At 35.5% G+C, this 22,313-nt stretch overlaps 1 protein-coding gene across 1 annotated transcript; it reads left to right on the top strand.

The window, feature by feature from the left end:
- The first annotated feature begins 9,566 nt into the window (after positions 1–9,566).
- On the top strand, positions 9,567–15,045 carry LOC142354489 (histone-lysine N-methyltransferase, H3 lysine-36 specific-like). The gene is made up of 2 exons (XM_075406805.1): positions 9,567–12,319; positions 14,058–15,045. The coding sequence occupies exons 1-2, from the start codon at positions 9,577–9,579 to the stop codon at positions 14,978–14,980; spliced, it is 3,666 nt and encodes a 1,221-aa protein (XP_075262920.1). The 5' UTR covers positions 9,567–9,576; the 3' UTR covers positions 14,981–15,045.
- The last annotated feature ends 7,268 nt before the right edge of the window (positions 15,046–22,313 follow it).

The raw sequence follows: 22,313 nt of genomic DNA on the forward strand, positions 1-22,313 counted from the left end.
GTACAGTGTGCTTTTCAATCTAAAATTTGCACCCGGTTTTTTGCTTGTCAGTTGCTTTCAATTAACATGACTGGTTAAATCTACGCCAAACTGCCAATGACATCCTCTTAAAGTAAGGGTCGAAGCAAGCAAACGTTTTTTTTTTGGATTTCAATTTGTGTAGAATTTTTTCGATTGTTTTGGGTACTTTTTAGCCTAATCAAAGCTCTGCTGAACATTGTTTAGTATTATATCCAATACGGGTTGAGCCAGAAAATCCCAAGACAGAAATCTGCAAAAGTAGAAATTGAGATTCTTTCTTACAATTACCAATTGCTTTTGAATAGGTTGCATTTGCTTGAATCAGATTGAACAAATGGTGATTGGTTTTCAGCTAAGCATTTTTAGGATACATATTTTTTTTTGGAAATTATGCCTAAAAGAGATGGTATTTAAGCAGATTATCTAATATTTCTAGAAACTGTCAAAAAATTATTTGGGAACAATTTTAATCTTGTGCCGAAAAAATGATTTTCAACCGCAAGAAATTCACTGGAAAAATCTGAAGCAACTTTGGAAAATCTTTCTTATTAGAAGGAACCATCCTGAACTTTTCAATGGGAAGCACGCTGCTTAAAAAAGTTTTTCGAAATTTTTCTTACATGGATTTAGCGTTGCATTGAGGATTTACTGAAATTGTATTTTTGCTGCATCTTATTTTTGTTTCGTGAAATTGACGAAATGTATAATTTTTCTATTGATTTTTGAAATTACCAAACAGTATTTTACATTCCAGTTGCTTTCAATTAACGTGACTAGTTAAATCTACGCCAAACTGCCAATGACATCTTCATAAAGTACGGGTCGAAGTTCAGAAAGACAGGCAATTTATTTGGTTCTCAATTTGTGTAGATTTTTTGATTTTCTTACATACTTTTTAGCCTATTCAAAGCTCTGCTGAACAGTGTTTAGTACCATACCGATACGGGTTGAGCCAGAAAATCCCTAGACAGAAATCCGAAAAGGCCAAAATATAGATTCTTTTTATAATTACTTAGTGCTTGCGATTAAGTTCCCTTTGGTTGCATCAGATTGAACAGATGTAGCTTGGTTTTCAGCTAACCATTTTTGGGACACATAATTGTTCGAATAATTATGCCTAAAAGAGTTTGTATTTAAGCAGATTTTTTAAAAGTTCTAAAATCGTGCCACAAGAGTATTTTCAATCGCAAGAAATTCAATTGAAAAATCTGAAACGAGCCTGAAATCGCTCTTATTAGAAAAAACCATAAGGCTTGTTTTTGTTTCGTGAAACTGATGAAATTTTTATTTTTTCTTTTGATTGTTGAAATTACCCAAGCATATAAATGTGAAAAGGCTTAAAAAGCATAATAATTCAATCCACTTTTTTGGAGTAACAAAAGTTTGAAATAGCGTCAATAAATATCGATCCATTTTTTGAAGAAGGTTCTATTGATACCTCTATTGTATCTTCGCCAACGCTGTCGATAAGCTAAATTGGGCTGAACTAAAATGTTGAGCTGGCACAAAGTCATAACACTCCAATTAAGTGCTGAAAGTTGAAACAAGTGGCTCGAATACCAATTCTTGCATTTAGCTTCTAAGGATGCCAGTTATAAGTTTGCTCGTTTTTACAAATCTGCATTATTTGAACATGACAATCATCATACATTAAGTAAGATCAAGACAAAACTGGCAATAATTTTAATTTTTTTAATGCTAACTGGCCCCTTTTAGACCTTATATATGGAACGATGCGTTTTTAGAACCCTGTGGTTCGTATTACGTTTTCTCATCACTGTTGCAAGAATATAAATTGATATAACGTGTGAGAAAGTTTTGTGAGTGCCTGTAAGCGTCTCTGATGTAACCAGCTGTTTTACGTCTTTGGAGTTATTCTGCTTTTATTGAAAGTGAACTCATTTTTCCCTATTTTCCAACTCAACAATTGCCATGAGTTCTTGTTTTGATTTTCTTCCGCACTTTCCGCAATCTAAAATGTATGTTATTCATTTCATTTCCTCTTTTCATCTGATAATGGCAATTGATCAGTTTTTTTGAAGGGAGGATTTATTAAAACTGTTATATTTTGGTACTACTTATTTGGTACGTTTCTTGAAACTGATAATATTTATAATTTTTCTATTGAATGTTTATACTACCCAAGCATATGCGATAAGGTAAAAAAATTGTATGAAGTGTTAGAATGAAATCCCGCTAATTTTCAATCCGCTATTTTATCTTCGCTAACGTTGACGATCAGCTGAAATTGGCTAAACAAAGACGTTGAGCTGGCGTAAAGGGTCATAAACCCCAATTTTGTACTGCGAGTTAGAACAATGAGTGACTCGGATACCAATTGTTGAATTTAGTCCCTAACATTGCCAGATACTAGTTCGCTCGTTTTTTCTCTGCATTATTTGAACTTGACAATCATCATATGTTTTGTAGCATATCGACAAAACTGGATTTGAAAATATTTTACCTGCTTGCTGCCCTTATTTTTGACCGTATATATTGAATGAGACATTTGTTGATCATGTAGCATTTTTCATTGCTGTTGCTTGAACATAAATTGATATAATTTGTATTAATGTTTTTTTAGGAGCCATTATTGTAATCAGCCGTTTTTGTCGGTATTACAGTTGTTTTGCATTGTCTTGTTAAAACTTCCAAGAGCTAAGAAAAATCATTTCCCATTTTCCGTATCATTAGTTCTCAACAATTTCCGTAATTTTTGTTTTTTTCCTTTTCCTAATTTTAATGCCTATAATGCACAAGTGCTGTTTTCACACTATAAGATCAAATGCTGATTGGTGTGTGTTTTGTACCCAAGTCTAGACTGTATGTTGTTGAGTTTCTCTTTTCATCTCAAAATGGCAATTAAACAATTGGCACTACCGCAAAATTATTTAAAATGAGAAATCCGCCAATTAATTTCAAATTTTGACAGTGCTTGTCTTTTTGAAGGTCTAGTCATAGTCATTTAAGCCTCTCTGTGGTTCGTTTTCGTTCCTCCATTTTCAGAAAGAAGTAAAAGTCGATTTTCGTTAAAATCCATAAACCATTTAAAGTCTAAACAAGTGGCTCTAATTATTATGGGTACATAAATGTCGTAGTTAGAACTTTTGGTGGGAGTCTGAGCTTGCGCAACTACTGTCAAATTTACCAGATTCGAACCCGCATTTTGTAGATCCAAGCATAGTGCGCTAACCATTCCATCAACTGCTCTTAAACTCTCGACATAGGGTATATATGATAACCTCTTGTGTCCTTATTTGCTCCTTAAGACTTCATTTCATTGTTGTACATTTTACTTTTAATAGAGAAATACACTTTATCTCTGTACATTCAGACCACACATGTGTTGACAAGTCGAGCTTGCAGGCAAATCAACTTGTTAAAAGAGTTTTCTCATAATCAATATTTGGCTCACAGGAAAAACTAATCTTTCAAGTCAAAACTAAGTCCGTTTTATGGTTTGCTGTTTGTTTCGCGAAAGAGTTTGACGCAATGTCTGAATTGTCAACCAAATGAAGAGATAATCAAAAATATATGTTTGAGTTAAAAAAATCTTTGCACACCCAAACTACTAATTGAATTACATAATGCCCGGCCTCATTAAAGCGGTCACGAAATCTGCCATTAAAAAGACTACGAGAAAAAAAAACAAACAACAAAATCAGCAAAAACAAAAATTTCACGCCAAAAACTCAATAACTAAATTTAAAAGCACCTTGTAACAACGCCAAAATGCTATCAGATCAAAAAAACCTTAGCTACACAAATTTACTCTTTCTTAAGTACACAGCAGATAGAATTTTTTCTTAACGGGACTGGGTAACGAGTCGAAAAAAAAGAAATAATGAGTCAAAATTCAAAAATCAATCAACGTTTTTAAAAACGTTTAACTTCATACGTCTCAAAAACCCTGAGCCTTTAACGAAATAATTCCTGATAATTTCACTAAAAAGTTATTACGAAACGGATAGGACCTGTATTTGTTTAGACTAAGCCATAGAAATGAACAAAAGTTATAGAAAAACTAAAAAAACCCAAACAAATTGCGAAAACACAAATTATTGAAGCCATTAAAATCATTAGCTTTATCTGAATATTGTTTCTTTTGTTTCAATAATTATCTATATTAATTCAGCTGACAATATACTGAACGATTAAATAAATTCACATGGTCCTTATTTGAAAATCATTGGGATCTGTTATTACGCGAATGTGCTAAAAACAGACCAAGGAACACAAATATTGACCAGCAACAAAAATTTTATAAAAACGCATATCGTCCACCAAACGAAACTGCATATACGAAACGATATCAATAGACACGTTAATTTTTGAATTACATGGAATTAAATGGGACCTCTCAGTGATAATAAGTTACAAGTTAACGAGAAGAACAACAAAAACTGAAGAGCTTAAAAAATTTTGTAAACGAAGATTATCATTAACTTTAAGGCTAATCCATATGAACTGACTGCATTGAGTAACATCATTCATTCTATCCCCAATTAGAAGTTTATGAGACCTCTCATACGACTACAAAAAGAGTAAAAAACAGTCAAAAACAGCAAAGTAGAAACTTTCTATCTCCAATTATTTTATAACCGCAATGGGATTTTTCTTCGTTTAAAAAATGACTTCAAAACAACAAATATAAACAAGTATATCAAAACCACGAAATTTTTACTAAAAACACGTAAAATCAACGCCATAAATTCCATAGCTTTCAAAGGAAATCGATAAACACGCTAGATTATGCCTTGATGGGAATACTATGGTGTTTGTTATTCATAAGTCATCAAAAAACTATAACAGTAAGTCTTATGGTTATGAAAACAACAAATACAGGCAAAAAATAAACAATTCGATAGAAAAGTGTGAGGAGAAATTGTCGGAGCCATTTAAACCATAAGCCTTTCTCTGAAAATTTTCTCTATCATTTATTAACGTTTTTTCTAAGCAAATGAGAACTATCAGTGTTATGATATTGTTATAACATTAAAAAAAGAACCAAATTAATGAGAAATATCCGAAAATTAATAAAAAATCATGAAAACTCGTGGCATCGAAGTCATAAAACCAATAGTTTGAAGTCAAAATTGCTATCCAGATTAATATCGGTTGCAGTAGAAAGGAGGGAGGTCCTGAAAATGACCTACAGTTCAGAAAGATAGGTTTAAGATTGCTTAATGTTCAAAAAAATCGAAAATTTTTTTAAATGTCTTACCAGCCACTAGCTATCAACTCAATGCACTAGATAGATCCACTTAATGCTCATTAGGAAGCCTATGTCATTTTTAGTCATGGATTATATGCTATAAGACTTCACAAATTTAGTAAAATTTCAAAAATAAAATCAAATTTTCATTAAAAATTACGAAAAGTAGGAGTAGAAGCCAAAAATGTGCGATCCCTCGAAAACGAATTTTTTGTTCATTGGGCTTCATTTGACTATAAGTGAGGTTAGTCGTTGCTGAAGCTTGATATGGAAAGTGACTAGTTTTTTTTATAGTAAACTTACCCATGAGACCAAAACTAGCATTTTTGTCGCCTTTCGTCTATTAAGATTTAAAAAATGTTTCATTCAGTAGCATGAAATGTAATCTTGAATTGATATTTTCATGAAAAAAATCTTAATTTGAACGAAAATTAAGCTAAAAATGAACAAAATCTTGCCAAATGTCGTGTGTTCACGCAAAAATTTAAAACTCGATAAATCCTCGGAAAAAACGAAATTAAAAAAATCTTTTTAATTCCTAACTCTGGACGAGCTTTTTAATGATACCACTCACATTTCGCTAAGATGAATATATGGATCGGCGAAAATTGTCTGAACAAAAAAACCCCATTTGAGTATATAGTTCCTCCCCCCACAAGTGGGGTAGGAACAATAACTGGCCATTTTACAGCTAAAAATTCCGAAATCAAGAATTAAAATATTCTTCTGATAACGGATATTACTATCATTTTACGCTCATCTTTCTACGTGAAATATTGATTGGCCTCATTTTACTTGACAGCAATTGTCTTTCGGGTATGTAGCTCCCCCACCACTCAATTGATCTTGGAACAAATTTTATCATCTAATGAATAGTAACTGACTATTACGCAAAGCCGACTTATGTTCGGTTTATGTTGGATTAGGGTGTTACGAGTCCTCTGAACCCTAAAACTTTTGTTTTTAAAATTGTTATAATGTGCCAAGTTCTAGAAAATTTGCTTAAATTTCACGTACAATGGTTTGAGCTTCGGTTGATTTTGTTATATAAACATAGATATTTACTGTAATAATTGCATTTTTAGTGAAATAATTGCATTTTTAGCTCACGCTGTAAAAATTTGCCGTTGGCTTTAAGTTTGTTTGCAAACGTGTATCTCGCATGTTCGAAATTTAGTTCTATTTGAAGATGGTCGATCATGGTACTTCATTTTATTTTCTCTTATTATCACGTTTGCCATTCTTTTTAAAAAAAAATAAATTGGGGGTTTTCATTTACAAATGAGCATTGCCGCTGCAGTTTCCTCTAGACAGACGTTTTCTCTCAGAGGATTATAGACAAATTAATTGTGTCGTTTGACTACGATCTACAGAATTGAACGCAAATTAGTTATTTTCCTGAATCGACCGCATAAAATTGGCTCTGTAATTGAACTTAATTCCTCCGAAATGCGTGATAAAATCCAACTGAAAGACTATACCTACTATATGTGCTAAAAAGCACATTTTCTCTCTTATTGCTTATTTTATAATAATACTTTGTAGTTACCCTTGCTTATCGAGATATATAGAAATACATTAAAAAGTATTGCTTTTATCCGTTCAGCTCTTAAATTAATACACGTTGAAGTTGAAAGTGGTGTTTTTTCTCAAGACGTCTGGGGGTTTGTACATGAACAGACTGCCCCAAATGTCTGACAATAGAAGTAGAATGTGTACAGAAATTGTGAATTTATGGAATGAAATTGCTTTACTGCTGATATTTCGTTAATTGAAGGATGTAGTCTTGCATGATATTAGAAGAATTGTTGAAAAACAGAATTGACGCCTAAGGTGATCTATTGTGCTTCCACCCATTGGACACCCCCCCCCCCCCCCTCGCATCATGTACTTAGCTTGACTCATAATATAAATTGAGAGTTGTTATTCAATCCGCTGCTGGTAAAGTATCATGGGTTTTTGGGTGAGTATAAGATATGTGGCGTGTATAATCGAAGCGCCTATTAAATTCAGAATCAAAGTTCGAACAAACTACCGCTGAAAAAATCCGCTACAATATGCTTGCGGTTTGTCAGAAATTCAGTCGCTCTATAGAATGTAATCAGAACTTTTCCTGTGTCTTCTGTGAAAATGGGAAAATATGATATGTAAAAATATAGGGCATAGGAGAAAATGGAAAGTGAGTTCGGGGAAACGTGATATTGAAGTCCCATTTTTAAAGTGCCTATCTGATTTTTTTGCTTCTGATGGAATTAACCTCATTTCATAATCGTCTGGGACTCATGATTATGATTGGCCTCTAGATATAGGTAATTAGTTTGGATAAAGAATAAATGATTTATGAACGAGTTTTTCAGATAAATGCAATTAATTGAAAAAATTTATCTCGCTTTTTCTTGAACAAAACTATAGTAAGAGAAAAAGAACGGACAGTAGTATTAAACCTAGTATTCACTATGGGCTGCTTCTTTACGGTTGTTGTAGCTCTTCTCTAGAATCTATCTTAATTTGAGAGAAACCCGTCTGCAGAAAACAAAGCGTGTTTTTGAACCACTTGGGGGACGCAAAATTCAACGCAATTGCATTAAATATCGCGCAGCTAGATTTTTAGCAGTTTAAGCAAAAAGGATGTCATTCTTGAAAACATCACATCTTTCAATTTGTGCCAGTAAAAGAGGTTTCGCCATAATGTTAATTACTTTATAAACTTCAAAACGAAGATTTAGCTAAGCACATATTTGGACTTTATTTTTGTTACTGTTTTTTGTTGTGTTTACTTATCTTTTTCTGAGTTAGTTGGAGCAGTTTCGAAGTTTTGTTTTTGATTTGAAAGACAGTTGTTTACAATGTACTTCTTTACAGAAACACCAGCAGTTTTGTATCCTTGCCTGGGACGTTCGCTTGCCGTTCCTCGGGCGCTAATTAGGTGCATGCTGCCGCCAGTAACCGCAGAGGGTGCTGCCAGAATTTTTCATCAAAACTTGCTAGTGCCAGAATGTTCCAATTTTTTAATTAGGTTTCCTAATTAATTAATCAAGTTTTTTTTGCTCTTGTACTCGTATCAGGTCAACCTCAGTTTTCTAAAGGTTTAGGTAACTACCAGTCATACTGATTTAGATCAATTGTTACTAATTGTTGCCCCTACAACTCTTCGTTTTAAATCGTTTCTGGGATTTCATTGCTAAATTTCAAGTGTTTCATCTCAATACTGTATTTCGTGTGAGAGGTTATTTTTGAATTACTCTGATTTATATATTTAATTAGTAAATATGTCAGGCGTAGTGAAGGCTGCAGGGCTCATTTACTTGTTCTTTCGGAGTTGCAATTGTGTTTACTTCTTGCTTTCTAACACAGATTATCAAAGCAAACTTTCCGCCTAGAGCATATCCTTCGAAATCAGTTCAATTCGAAAACCAAATGTCATTTGGAATAATGAATTAAGTTCACTTACGACTACAAAGAAAGTAATTATGACTTTATTTCCGGGACTGAGCCATAAGACAGCACGAAAAATAGTAATTACATTAAGAACGCGTAATTTCGGTAAGCTTTTACTGATAACATAAGTTTTAAATTGGAGATTTAAAATGATTTGATATGAACCTGACTAATCAGAAAATTGGAACTATCATTACTGAGACCGATCATTAATACAACAAAAAGGGCAACAAAACTATTAAAAAATCGAAAGCTCAGTTTTATAAGAAAATAAATTGTTTTTATGAACAATTAGAAACAATAAACCGACACTTTTAAACAGTTGAACCTCATGCTTCTCTAGAAACCAATGTCATTTGTCAACAATGGTGACAGTTTGTTAAGACAACAATCAGAGCAACAAATAGGTGCCAAACTCATTAGAAAACCTATCTATGAGATTAAGTAATAAGAAAAGAAGGCCAAAAGTATTTAATCTTTTATGAAAACATAATATATAAGCCAATGATCATAAGGCGAGGGGTAAAAATATTTGTTACTATGCACTAATTAAAGCTCTACACTTTTGGTAGCTTTTAAAGAAAAATTCATCCGTTAAAGCAGCGAAATTAAGTCAAATCGCTGCACGTGAATAAAACAACAGCAAAAGAAAATCGTTCGGTGAACATTGACTTCACAAAGAAGCCAGTTTAGTGTTAAGTTCTTAATCCCCCCGCCCAGATCCACAAATAAATTTTGAGGTTGGAGCAAAAAAATCAAAGTACTCAAAATCTGATCATAGCAGCCAATGGTATCGTTTTATCTAACGTTAAATTAACATCTTTTTGTTTCTTAGTAGCGTCTATATATCGCTGATTTGGTATGGTCAACGGAGTTCTCTGTTTTCAGATAGCGAATCGACTATGATATTACAAGAAGCGAACGTCACGACTAATTTACCAAATGAAGATATCGATCATCTAGCTGACGTTTCAGCAGAAAAGATTATGCAAGATGAAACATCGACTGATTTGCATAAGACTACGGGATGTGAACCTTCAGATAAAATTAAAAAGTCATGTTTTGAATTAACTCAACCCGCCCATTTCCAGTTAAATTCCTGCATTGATAACGGCTTCGGAAATTTTAAGCAAAGTATTAAAAACGATGCGTCAATAATAGGGTCCGTAGTTTGGGCGAAAGTAAAAGATTTGCCTTGGTGGCCGTCGATTATTTTGCAAGATAGCTCAAGCATTTTGAAATCGCCAAGTCACGCAAGTGAACATTTTCTCAAACCGAATTTCTGTCAGATTTCAACTTTAGGTTTAAACCCAGTAATTCACAGTTTACATAAAGAAAATATACAATGGTATAACTCGGTTGTCGACTACGCTTTATTAAGTCAGAAAACTAAAAACACGAGAAATTGCCAACAAAAGGTGCCGAAAGATTTGAGGCAGCCGTGGAAAAGAGCAATTCTAGATGCTAATGAATTGAAAAGTGTTTCTGATTACTCGGCTAGAATTGAACTCTTTACAGAAAAGTTCCCTAATAGGAAGTATGCGTTGCCCGAAGAGTTGGTGAAACAGCTCCATTTTGAGCCCAAACCGGTTTGTTCAGTTAATCTAGGGCCGAAAACCGGGTCGCTTCAATTAGCCATACAGAACTCGAGGAAGCGAAAATTGGCAGCTAGTTTGAGAACCGCCTCTGCCGATGATTGTCAAAGTTTAGGAAACAGTGAGAATGATTCAATGAGTGATACGAGTTCGGTTGAGGGTCGGAAAGCGAAACAGAAACTGAAAACATTTTCGGCGGAATTGGCTCCATTGAAAGTTCAATCAACTTTGGAAGCCCTCAGCAGAAACCCGAAGTTAGGTTCGGTTGTAGAAAGAACCGCTAAAGGTCGACCAAAAAATCAACAGTCAGATCTGGAAACGGCTTTAGTTCAGTGGTCGGCAATCATTTCGAACCCGCAATTTTACAAAAATAGTGTTTGTGTTGTTTGTGAGCACCCGGGCGAGTTGCTTTTGTGTCGAAATTGTGTTTTATTTTACCACAGACATTGCTATCAAGATCTATACAATGATTTTGAAAGTAGTGATTCGTCTCAATTTATATGTAAAGAATGCAGAAATAATGAAATTTTTTGTTTTGCCTGCATGGAAGAAATAGAAGAACCAAAAAATAGCGAAAATATTTTGCTTTGTTCTGTCAAATTTTGCCGGAAGTTTTACCACAAAAAGTGCGCTGAGAAATACAAATTGCGATTTAATGAAACTGAGCATGAAGAGTTAGGTTTGACAGATGCGATGACTTGTTATGGTAACGATGGTCATAAAAATGGTCATAACAAGTTTGTATGTCCACAACATATATGTGCAACGTGTTATGTCGCTGACCCTCACGATTCCAATCATTCGCGTGGAAAATTCATAAAATGCCATCGATGCCCATTAGCTTACCATACAATAAACGACGACAGTTGCATACCTGCGGGTTCTAACATCATATCCAGTTCGTACCTAGTTTGCCCGTTGCATTTTAAATACCCAAATAAGCACGTTAATGTAAATTGGTGTTTTTTCTGCGCGAAAGGTGGTGACTTGATTTGCTGTGAATTTTGCCCAGCCGCATTTCACCGAGCTTGTTTACCCAACGATGAATTTATAAGTGATGAAAAGCACTGGTTGTGTGAAAATTGCAGATGTGGGAGTTTTCCCAAATACGGCGACGTTGTTTGGGCTAAACTTGCCAGTTATCGGTGGTGGCCTGCACAAATAGTTCACCCGTGGCTTATTCCAGAGCAAGTTATGAGGTCTCATAGCAGTATAGGCGAGTATGTTGTTTACTTTTTGGGTACTTATAACTACTCATGGTTACCCGGCCATCGGGTTTTCCTGTACGAAGAAAACGACGATAAAACTAAGAGCAACAATTCCAGTGGAGGCTCAGGGCTTAATCAACAATACGTTCGAGGTGTTAAAGAAGCAGTAATCGCTTTTCAACAATTCTGCGCCAGAAACGAGCAGAAAATTATTGACGCGCAAAGAAAAATTGACGATTCGGACAAACCCCCTCCGTATAAATACATGCCCCATAATAGACCGGTTTACCCCGTCAAAGTCAAGACGTGCGCTGTGAGTGAAAACTCGGTTTGTTCATGCAAGTCTACGGACCCTGATCCGTGTGGTCCGGATAGCAATTGTATGAACAGAATTACCCAGTATGAATGCCACCCCGCTACTTGCCCGGCCGGGGCGGATAAGTGTCAGAACCAGCGCTTCGCGATGTTTCAGTACTCGCCCACTGACATATTTAAGTCTGAAAATAAAGGCTGGGGGCTAAGGGCGTCTGATGACATTTCCTGCGGCGTTTTTGTTGGAGAGTATTGCGGTGAATTAATAGACGAAAATGAATGCAAAGCGAGAGTTCGCAACCAGAACTTGACGCAGAATTATAACTTCTATTTTTGTGTTTTGGATAGAGATCGTGTCATTGATGCTTCGAAGAAAGGAAATCATCTCAGATTTATCAATCACAGCTGTGAGCCGAATTGCCAAACGCAGGTGTGGACTGTTAATGGGGACCAACGAGTGGGCGTTTTTGCCCTAAGGGACATTGAGAAGAATGAAGAACTGACGTTCAATTACAATTTAGAGACATTAGGTTAGTTTTTATGTTCTTGTAGCGCAAAGTATGACCACTAATGGGATTTTAGGCTTCTATAATGTGGCCCCTACATTTCATCTAATTTTTGCTAAAGTTTTCAAAATTCAGTCTCTTATCAAAAATGCACGAATGAAGCTTCTTTAGTCATTTCTGTTAATTTGCCGGATTAACACACCTAAAAACTGCGGACACAATCTTCAATTACTCCCAAAAATGGCTGGTTTTACTTTCGCTTCCATTGAGAGTGTTCTTAAATTAAACTTTTGCCGGTTTTGTGCTAACTTAACTAGATAATTATCTAAAATCCATAATTTATTTTTGATATGATGACATTTTTTGTCAAATTATCCTGTTCCATAGTATTTGGAATAATTACGTGATGGACAAACAGCAATGGCAAGGCTAGTTTTGTTCTAATTGTTTTTTTACAGTCCTAAATAAATTCGGATCGTAATCAGTCGCTGTGATTTTTGAAAATATCTTTGCATTTTTGCTCTTTTTTCATGTTAATTACAGAACAGAACAAATTCAATTTCTAAATATTATGCTGATTTTTTTTCTGATACCAATAGGGTAAAATTTTGATTATTTTGTCACCTGAGGTGTTTCTTCAATGGGTATTTGTCCTGGCTTTCATCGCTTATCCTTTTTATTGAATTAAATTAAGTTATCAGAACGGGTGCATTTCTAATTGCCGTTCGAAGCAATTATTGTAGAGCCTTTTGAAAAAGATCTTTCGAAAAAAGATATAATTGATCTTAATATTTCTTTGCTGAGAGAATTTTTTTGTTCACCTGTGTGTTTTTCTAAAAAAACCGCACAGGCGTTCGCCTGTGAATTTTTTCTAAAAAGTTTAAAATTTGTTCCAAAAGTTGTTAATAGTCTTTGATATTATTTTAAATACTTTTTATATGATTTTGTTGCTTTTAGGGCGTTCCATTGGCACTTTAATGCTTTGAAGCAAACTTTAGGTTTTTGCTTTTGATGGTATTGTAGCACTTTCGACCTGTAAGAGGGCTTGCTGCGGATTTTGTCATTTTTAAAAGTTTTCAACCTCTAAGGAGGTTTTAATGATTGCACTTAGTTTTTTTATGGTTTTTGTGCTTTGAGATTGAAAATATTGCGAATTGAATCAAATGTGGGCCCATTTTCCTGTTGTTTTTTTTATTTTACCGTCTTCTTCCGTTTTTATTTCGTCGACATACTTTTTTAATGAAAGCAGAGAATATAATTTTTTGTTGCATCGCGATTAATTGAATTCTGTAAGTTTTGTTGCTTTTTCATTGGAATTTTCTCAATTTGTAATTTCTTTATAATTTCATGGTTTCTTTCGGCTGCTATTGTTCCGAGTCGTCAAGTCTTGGGGCTATGTTTTCTTGGTTCATTTAATCATTTTTACTATTGAATTTTGTGCGCCTGACTTCTGATTTTTTTGTGATCAATTAGTTTTCTCATTTACAATTTTACTAAACTGGCGGTTGTTTACTACTAAAACTCAAAGGAAACGTAAGCCTAAATTGGTTTAATTTTTCTTCTTAATTTTTGTTGTTGGGCTATAATAAGCTGCAACAAGGTGGTATGAAGACTCTTCTGGGCTATTTATTTTTAATCTCTTCTTTCTTTGTATGTTTCTGCCTGAAAGATAGAATATTGGAGATCTTGTATTGGACGTATCGTGTTATACTGCTACTCATAGTATTGTGACAAAGGTATTCATTCGGATATATATTTTTAGGAGAAACAAAAATTCGCTGCTTCTGTAGTGCTCCAAGCTGTTCTGGATACATCGGAGTCAAGTCTAAACTGGCCGAGGAGACGTCAACCAAAAGACCAAGTAAAGGCCGTACAAAAAGTGATAGAAATTCACAGCAAAGCAACAACGAAAATTCACACGATGAAACGTGCTTCCAATGCAAAAAAGGCGGAGAATTGGTTTTTAAATGCGACCGAGTTGCTTGTACGAGAGCGTACCACGAAATTTGTCTTTCTGCGAAAGATAAACAGTCAAAATTGAAAGAAAAATGGATTTGCCCTTGCCATTTTTGTAATGTATGCAATGCACGTGCAAAATATTCATGTGTTAACTGTTCTTCGTCAACATGTGTACAGCATTCGAATGGTATCATTTTTGTCACTGATTTTAAATCAGGAGAAATGAAATGCGCGGATTGTTTAGCGTCGAAAACCGATCCTGACGTTAAAGATGAAATTGTTAGCGATGCGACCAACGACGGTCTTTTTAATTTATCAAACGTCGATATCGAAGAGTTGACTAGAAAATGTATAAGCAACGTGTCGCAGAACATAGCAGATTTAATAGTAGCCCACGCTAAACACGCTGGCGAACGGGTCGCGAAAGGTCGTCGTTTCGAACTTGATTCCGATTCGGAAACGGAAGCCGATTCTTCGACTAGTGGACCTTCAAGAATAACCTCGAAAGTTGAAGTAAAATTAGAACCGCCAGCTGAAATAAAAATGGAACAAGCTAGCGCCGAGGCTTCTGGTAATAATGCTGACGAAACAGATGAAATTCGTGAAAATTTTAAAATTAAAATGGAAAAATTGTCACCTGAAAAACGCGAAAGACCTTCAAATTGGGAAATACTGTCGCCAAAAATGGAAGACTCGTTAGAAACTCCTAATGACGTAATGATCTAATGCTTAATTATTTGACTTTTGAGTTGAGAGTTTTTGAAGTTTTAAAATTTATTTAGTTTCAGATATATTTCAAGTTTGAGTCGAACTGCAGCTGATTAACTGCTCTCGAACAAAGTTGTCGCTTTAATATTTGTGGTTCGGATTTTTAAAACTTCTTTTAACGTATTTTTTAAATTTTGACTTGCGATCTCTTCGCTAGCGAGAAGTTTACGAATGCGCCACGGAACTAAAAGGAATGTTAGTTATAATTTATACTTCATCTAGATTTAGCTGCAAAAACGCCATAAAATTTTTTGTTGCCCATAAGATTTGGCTAAAACTAATCTCACCTTTGAAATTCCTCGACAAAATTGAATTTCTTCGTTTTCTGTTTTTAATTTTAGTGAACAATCACAAATAACTAATTTGATCTATGTTAAACAAACAATTTCTTTGATTACTTGCTATTTTAGGCTCTCTAAGTGGAAGCTCTATCGCGTTATTAATAATAATTTGGTTTTAAAATCCATTGACACGTTGTTAAATAAATGCAAACACAGTTTATGTAACGGCCATCTACAGTTTTTAAAAGGCTATCCTTAGTCAAGCGAAGTTTTATGTTCGTTTATCAAAGACGCGTTGCTGAAATTTAATTTTTGATCCAGCTTCAGAAATCTTATTCCCCAAATTCGAGAACAATTAGTGTTTTAAAATTCAAGAGTGTTATACATGCAGTCCCGTATAAAATTACAGCATACTCAACAGTTTCATGTACACATACCATGTAAAAGTTTAACTACAAAACGGTCAGTATTTTCTCCAGCTGATTTAATATGCTTGGTAACCTGTTCAGTTTTTCCCTTTAATAACGAAATTAACTCAGTAAACTTAAAATGTTTGTCAATAGTAATTCCAAGGTACTGCTTGAAAGTTAAGCTATCTTATCTTTGCTTCTGTGTCTAACAGGACCAGTTTCAACCACGAATTAGTTAATTTTCATACTGTGGTTCAGCCAATTGGTTTTTTTTTTTAAAAAAAAACCGTCATTAGCAAATGGAATCACTTTGAGTTCATTCAAAGTTTTTTTTGCTCTGGAACTGGAAGCAATTATTGTAATTGTGTTCGTCTTTATGCAAAATTTTCTCTTGACCGTTTTCTTCTAGAACATTCTACCGATTCCTCTTCTTGAGTGACTTTTTTTGCGCTTTTTTAATCTTTATGAGTGATTTGAATTGCACGCATTCAGAATTTAAGTCTGCTGCTAAAATAAAATTGAATGTGATAACAGCATTTGCCAGACCCGTATAGCCGAGTGGAAAATGATTGCGTCAAAGACTCGTGAGGGCATAGTTTAGGGCCCCTCATTGTTCGGAGATTTGTTGCACCCGTAACCCAGACCTACCGCGCATTGGAATACAGCGCTAGAAAGATAGTAAAAACAGCTTGATTTTTGTGCATTACTCTGATCAGGTCACACTTTACAAAGTATAGTCTGCAATTTTGCGCCCTATGAGTCATTTTCTTTTGTTTTGCTCATGCATTTCAAACATACTGTTGTTCAACTGTGCTCAGCAATTTGCTGGATGACCTCTAACCGCAAAGTGCCGTCTGTGTTTTCGGTGCTTAATTACCTAATTATCCGTGGTTAACTCTACTCTAGGGGCAATTAAATTTTCTCCACAGATAAAAAGCTAAAAATCATGCTAGCGAGTGATAACAGGACTCAGTACAACACTTCAGTTAACCAACATGATTTTCAAACAAATATCATTGAAGCAGAACTAAAAATGATGAGTACGGCTGATAAAAACAGACATTAGCTCAGACCTAAATTAAAGCTCTGCTTCACTTCGCTGAGTCAGGTGGACGCCATTAGAGCCGAAAGGCCGTAGTTTTGTGACGAACTACCCCCACCTTTACTTCAAGTATACTAGCTTTTTTGACGCCTTCGCATCTTTTCAACAATGCATTTTTATTCTACTTTAAACGTTTTTATCTTATTGTCTCTACTTGTAAGTTTGAACCACAGCTGAAAACTATCGTTTTCTTTTGGTCTTACAACAGAACCCAACCCCCACCCAACCTCCCACTCACCACCACCACCACTCAACCTCCCCCATCCAACCAACTACAACCCGTCAAGGGGTTGAGGCCACAGAGTTCAAGTGAAGTTCAACTCGACCGAAAACCCTAGATAATCATTTATTCCATTTACTTTACTTCAATTGAAAACGTTCATATTATTGTTTTAGTTTTTTCCATTCGGCTCTCTCCCCGTTAAGCTCTAATTCCTGGCACCACTAGTCACCTGAACAGGTAAACAATAACAAACTACAGCAATTGAACAGTGAAATTCTCAGGAATTAGAAAAATTTATTGGGTTTTCCATATATTGCAATTATGCCTAAAAATTAATTGATTATGGGGACTATTCAAAACAATTAATTGAGTGGTAAAAAGTCAATTGATTGCAATTATTTTTACAGCTAACATTTGAACATTCTGCTGCATCATCAGTGAATTGTATCCAAATAAAGACTGTGCCCATAATTGAAAATGCCCGACCAATCGTTGTGAAATGAATTAAGCTGAACATCGAATACAATACGATTTTGTTTTAATTTTTCTCAAGCATGGTATCACGAGAATGGTTACACGAGACTCGACTATAGCATTATGTTATGTACTCGCAAATAACGTTTATCGTTGTTTTAATAAACTGCAATCAATTATTCCAATTTCCAGCTCGCAATAACCATCCTCTAAAACAAACAGTAAAACGAACTAAAACAATTAACAGTCAACGCCAAAACAACGAAGCCAGACATTTGACATTAAATTGCAACCACAGAATCCCATTCCGAATCGACAACTTCCTCCTTCACAACACTTTCACCTTTTTGGGCCCTAACAATGTTGCTTTGGATTTGCAGGACATTTTATCTTAAATTCACACAATTCACACAGCTTTGTCTCAATAAACATCTCATAGACCCCTGCAACATGTCTGGCTATTACATATCTTTCCCCTAATTCCTGTTGACAGTAATTGCCTTTAAACCCATCACACCTTTATCTCCATGTGCTCTCTTCCGGGACATCTGTGATTTGACGGCTCAAGTGGCTCTCTACTGGAACTGTCGTACAAACAATATTGTGTACTTGATTCGCGATCCAAATCACTGTTGGATTTCTTTTTAAGCTATCTTATGTTGCGTGAGTGAATGTGTCCTCCATGATTTTCCAGAGTTCCACAGTCGTTAATGTATTGAGGTGCGGCTTTCTACTGCATATAATTGTCTCCCTCGATGCCCAGACTGAGGTGCAACATAGAGACAGTTTGTCGATCAGCTTGTATCCATGGTTTAGCACCACACATGACTCCTATCTCTTTGATTTTGACACCGATTCTCTCAGTTCATTTTCAGCTGTGCATTTCTAGCTAGACGTTCTAGTTCTGATTCGGCAGAAGAACCAGCGATTGTGTTTTCTTAAATCGTTTCTTAAGGAAGTTGAACGTTCTCGGGCTTGGGTTTGAGTAAAATATCCAATGCAATGTTTTCTTTTGAAGGAAGAGCCAACTTCGCCTGCATTTGCCATTTTTCTCACTTTAAAGGGGGATCTGGGCTGGGTTTCTCCCAAAAGAATTCAATGCCAAGTGGGGTCCGCTTTTGGGTTGCTGACATCGCCATGTCGTACACAAACAATATTGTGTACTTGATTCCCGATCCAAATCACTGTTAGATTTCTTAAGCTATCTTATCCAGTGATGTTGCGTGGGTGAATGTGTCCTCCAGAGTTCCACAGTCGTTAATGTATCCATCTTGAGGTGCGGGTTTCTACTGCATATAATTCGTCCCCCTTCGGTGCCCACACTGAGGTGCAACCTGGAGACAGTTTGTCGATCAGCTTGTATCCATGGTTTATCACCAACCATGACTCCTATCTCTTTGTTTTTGACACCGATTATCCGATTTCATTTTCAGCTGTGCATTTCTAGCTAGACGTTCTCGTTCTGATTCGGCAGAAGAACCAGCGATTGTGTTTTCGTAAATCGTTTCTGAAGAAAGTTGAACATTCTCGGTCTTGGGTTTGAGTAAAATATCCAATGCAATGTTTTCTTTTGAAGGAAGAGCCAACTTCGCCTGCATTTGCAATTTTTCCCACTTTAAAGGGGAATCTGGGCGTTGTTTCTCCCAAAAGAATTCAATGTACACAAACAATAATGTGTACTTGTTTCGTGATCCAAATCACTGTTAGATTTCTTGTTAAGTTATCTTGTGCGGCGAGTGCACTTAACACAATTTAATCTTTGAGATCGCTTAGCGAATCGTCTTGTCTGTTTTACTAGATCGCTTAGCGAATCGTCTTGTCTGTTTTACTAGGTAAGTGAATACGATTATCAAAAAATACGTTAAGTTTAGCAACTGATCTCGAGATGCAAAACGAAAAGAGTGAAACGAATTACAAAGTAGGTTTGCAGAAGTCACAACACGTATGAACAATAATTTCCCAATGCGGGATTTAGGGTAACCGACCAGCACATGAAATAATAAAGGGTTAACCATGAACTTAACTTCACTTTTATCACATGCCCTTCAGGATTAAGTACAATCAATTAATAAGTACATCGTATAGGAATTTTACTGCACCAGATTAAATGACTTTTAACAACATTTCTCCCCTTTAACAGATTTAAAATTGCATACATTGAAAATTTTAGTAAAAATATTGGTTATTTAATAAAACTTATTCACCGGTTAAATAATTATCAACGATATATTAACTGGTTATTTTAGCTAATCATAAATAATATATCCAGTTTTAAGAAGTTCGAGTTTTAAGTTACATATCTTCCTCGTCGATTACTAGACTTTCAGTAGGGCTCTGATCTGTCGGATACGAGGATCAGTCGGTGAAACTTCTATAATTGGCAAAGGTTAAGGATTGTAGATGGGTTCCACTTGTGCTGCTGTTTTTTACTATGGTCTGTACAACTGAAGGTTGTACGATTTCAATGTCACCAGCTTGGCGTTTTCGAGGCTGTGTCAGGTTCGGCGTGCAGGAGTCGGTTGACTCCACAGACGAATCATTGTTATCAAATCCAAAATATTTTGGGCGTTTCCGTGCCCTTTTTATCGATCGTGGTAATACTGTTTGGCCTCCATAGGTGCAGAAGTAGAGTAATCGACACAGAAAGACAGTTTGTCGATCAGCTGGTATGCATGGTTTAGCACCACACATGACTCCTGTCTCTTTGTTTTTGACACCGATTCTCCCAGTTCATTTGCAGCTGTGCATTTCTTGCTAGACGTTCTCGTTCTGCTTCGGCAGAAGAACCAGTGATTGTGTTTTTGTTAGTCGTTTCTGAAGGAAGTTGAACATTCTCGGGCGTGGGTTTGAGCAAAATATCCAATGCAATGTTTTCTTTTGAAGGAAGAGCCAACTTCGCCTGCATTTGCCATTTTTCCCATTTTAAAGGGGGATCTGGGCGATCCAAATCACTGTTAGATTTCTTGTTAAGCTATCTTGTGCGGCGAGTGCACTTAACACAATTTAATCTTTGAGATCGCTTAGCGAATCGTCTATCTTTCACTTGTCTGTTTTACTAGGTAAGTGAATACGATTATCAAAGAATACGTTAAGTTTAGCAACTGATCTCGAGATGCAAAACGAAAAGTGAAACGAATTACAAATTAGGTTTGCAGAAGTCAAAACACGTATGAACAATAATTTCCCAATGCGGGATTTAGGGTAACAGACTAGCACATGAAATAATAAAGTGTTAACCATGAACTTAACTTCACTTTTATCAGATGCCCTTCAGGATTAAGTACAATCAATTAATAAGTACATAGTATAGGAATTTTATTGCACCAGATTAAATGACTATAAACAACATTTTTCCACTTCTAAGAGAATTAAAATTGCATACATTGAAAATTTTAGTAACTCACCGGTTAAATAATTATCAACATTATTTTAACTGGTTATCATAGCTAGTCATAAATATTAGTTTATCCAGTTTTAAAAAAATTCGAGTTTTAAATTACATATCTGCCTCGTTGATAACTAGATTATCAGTAGGGCTCTGATCTGCTTGTCGAATACGAGGATCAGTCGGTGAAACTTCTCCTATGATTGGCGAAGGGTAAGGATTGTAGATGGGTTCCACTTGTGCTGCTGTTTTTACTATGGTCTGTACAACTGAAGGTTGTACGCGTTCAATGTCACCAGCTTTGCGTTTTTGAGGCTGTGTCGGGTTCGGCGTGCAGGAGTTGGTTGACTCCACAGACGAATCATTGTTATCAAATCCAAAATATTTTGGGCTTTTCCGTGCCCTTTTTATCGATCGTGATAATACTGTTTGGCCTCCATAGGTGCAGAAGTAGAGTAATCGACACAGAGAGACAGTTTGTCGATCAGCTGGTATCAATGCTTTAGCACCACATATGACTCCTGTCTCTTTGTTTTTGACACCGATTCTCCCAGTTCATTTTCAGCTGTGCATTTCTTGCTAGACGTTCTCGTTCTGCTTCGGCAGAAGAACCAGTGATTGTGTTTTTGTAAGTCGTTTCTGAAGGAAGTTGAACATTCTCGGGCGTGGGTTTGATTAAAATATCCAATGCAATGTTTTCTTTTGAAGGAAGAGCCAACTTCGCCTGCATTTGCCATTTTTCCCATTTTAAAGGGGGATCTGGGCTGGGTTTCTCCCAAAAGAATTCAATGCCAAATGGGGTACGCTTTTGGATTGCTGACTGCGCAATGTCGTACACAAACAATATTGTGTACTTGTTTCGCGATGCAAATCACTGTTAGATTTCTTGTTAAGCTATCTTGTGCGGCGAGTGCACTTAAACAAATTCATCTTAGCGAATTGCCTATCTTTCACTTGTCTGTTTTACTAGGTAAGTGAATACGTTTATCAAAAATACGTTAAGTTTAGCAACTGATCTCGAGACGCAAAACGAAAAGAGTGAAACGAATTACAAAGTGGGTTTGCAGAAGTCACAACACGTATAAACAATAATTTCCCGATGCGGGATTTAGGGTAACAGACTAGCACATGAAATAATAAAGGGTTAACTATGAACTTAACTTCACTTTTATCACATGCCCTTCAGGATTAAGTACAATCAATTAATAAGTACTTAGTATAGGAATTTTACTGCACCAGATTAAATGACTATAAACAACATTTTCCCACTTCTAAGAGAATTAAAATTGCATACATTGAAAATTTTAGTAACTCACCGGTTAAATAATTATCAACATTATTTTAACTGGTTATCATAGCTAGTCATAATTAATAGTTTATCCAGTTTTAAAAAAATTCGAGTTTTAAATTACATAT

The sequence above is a fragment of the Convolutriloba macropyga genome, chromosome 15 (genome assembly GCF_964194025.1).
Source record: "Convolutriloba macropyga chromosome 15, txConMacr16.3, whole genome shotgun sequence".
NCBI lineage: Eukaryota > Metazoa > Xenacoelomorpha > Acoela > Convolutidae > Convolutriloba > Convolutriloba macropyga.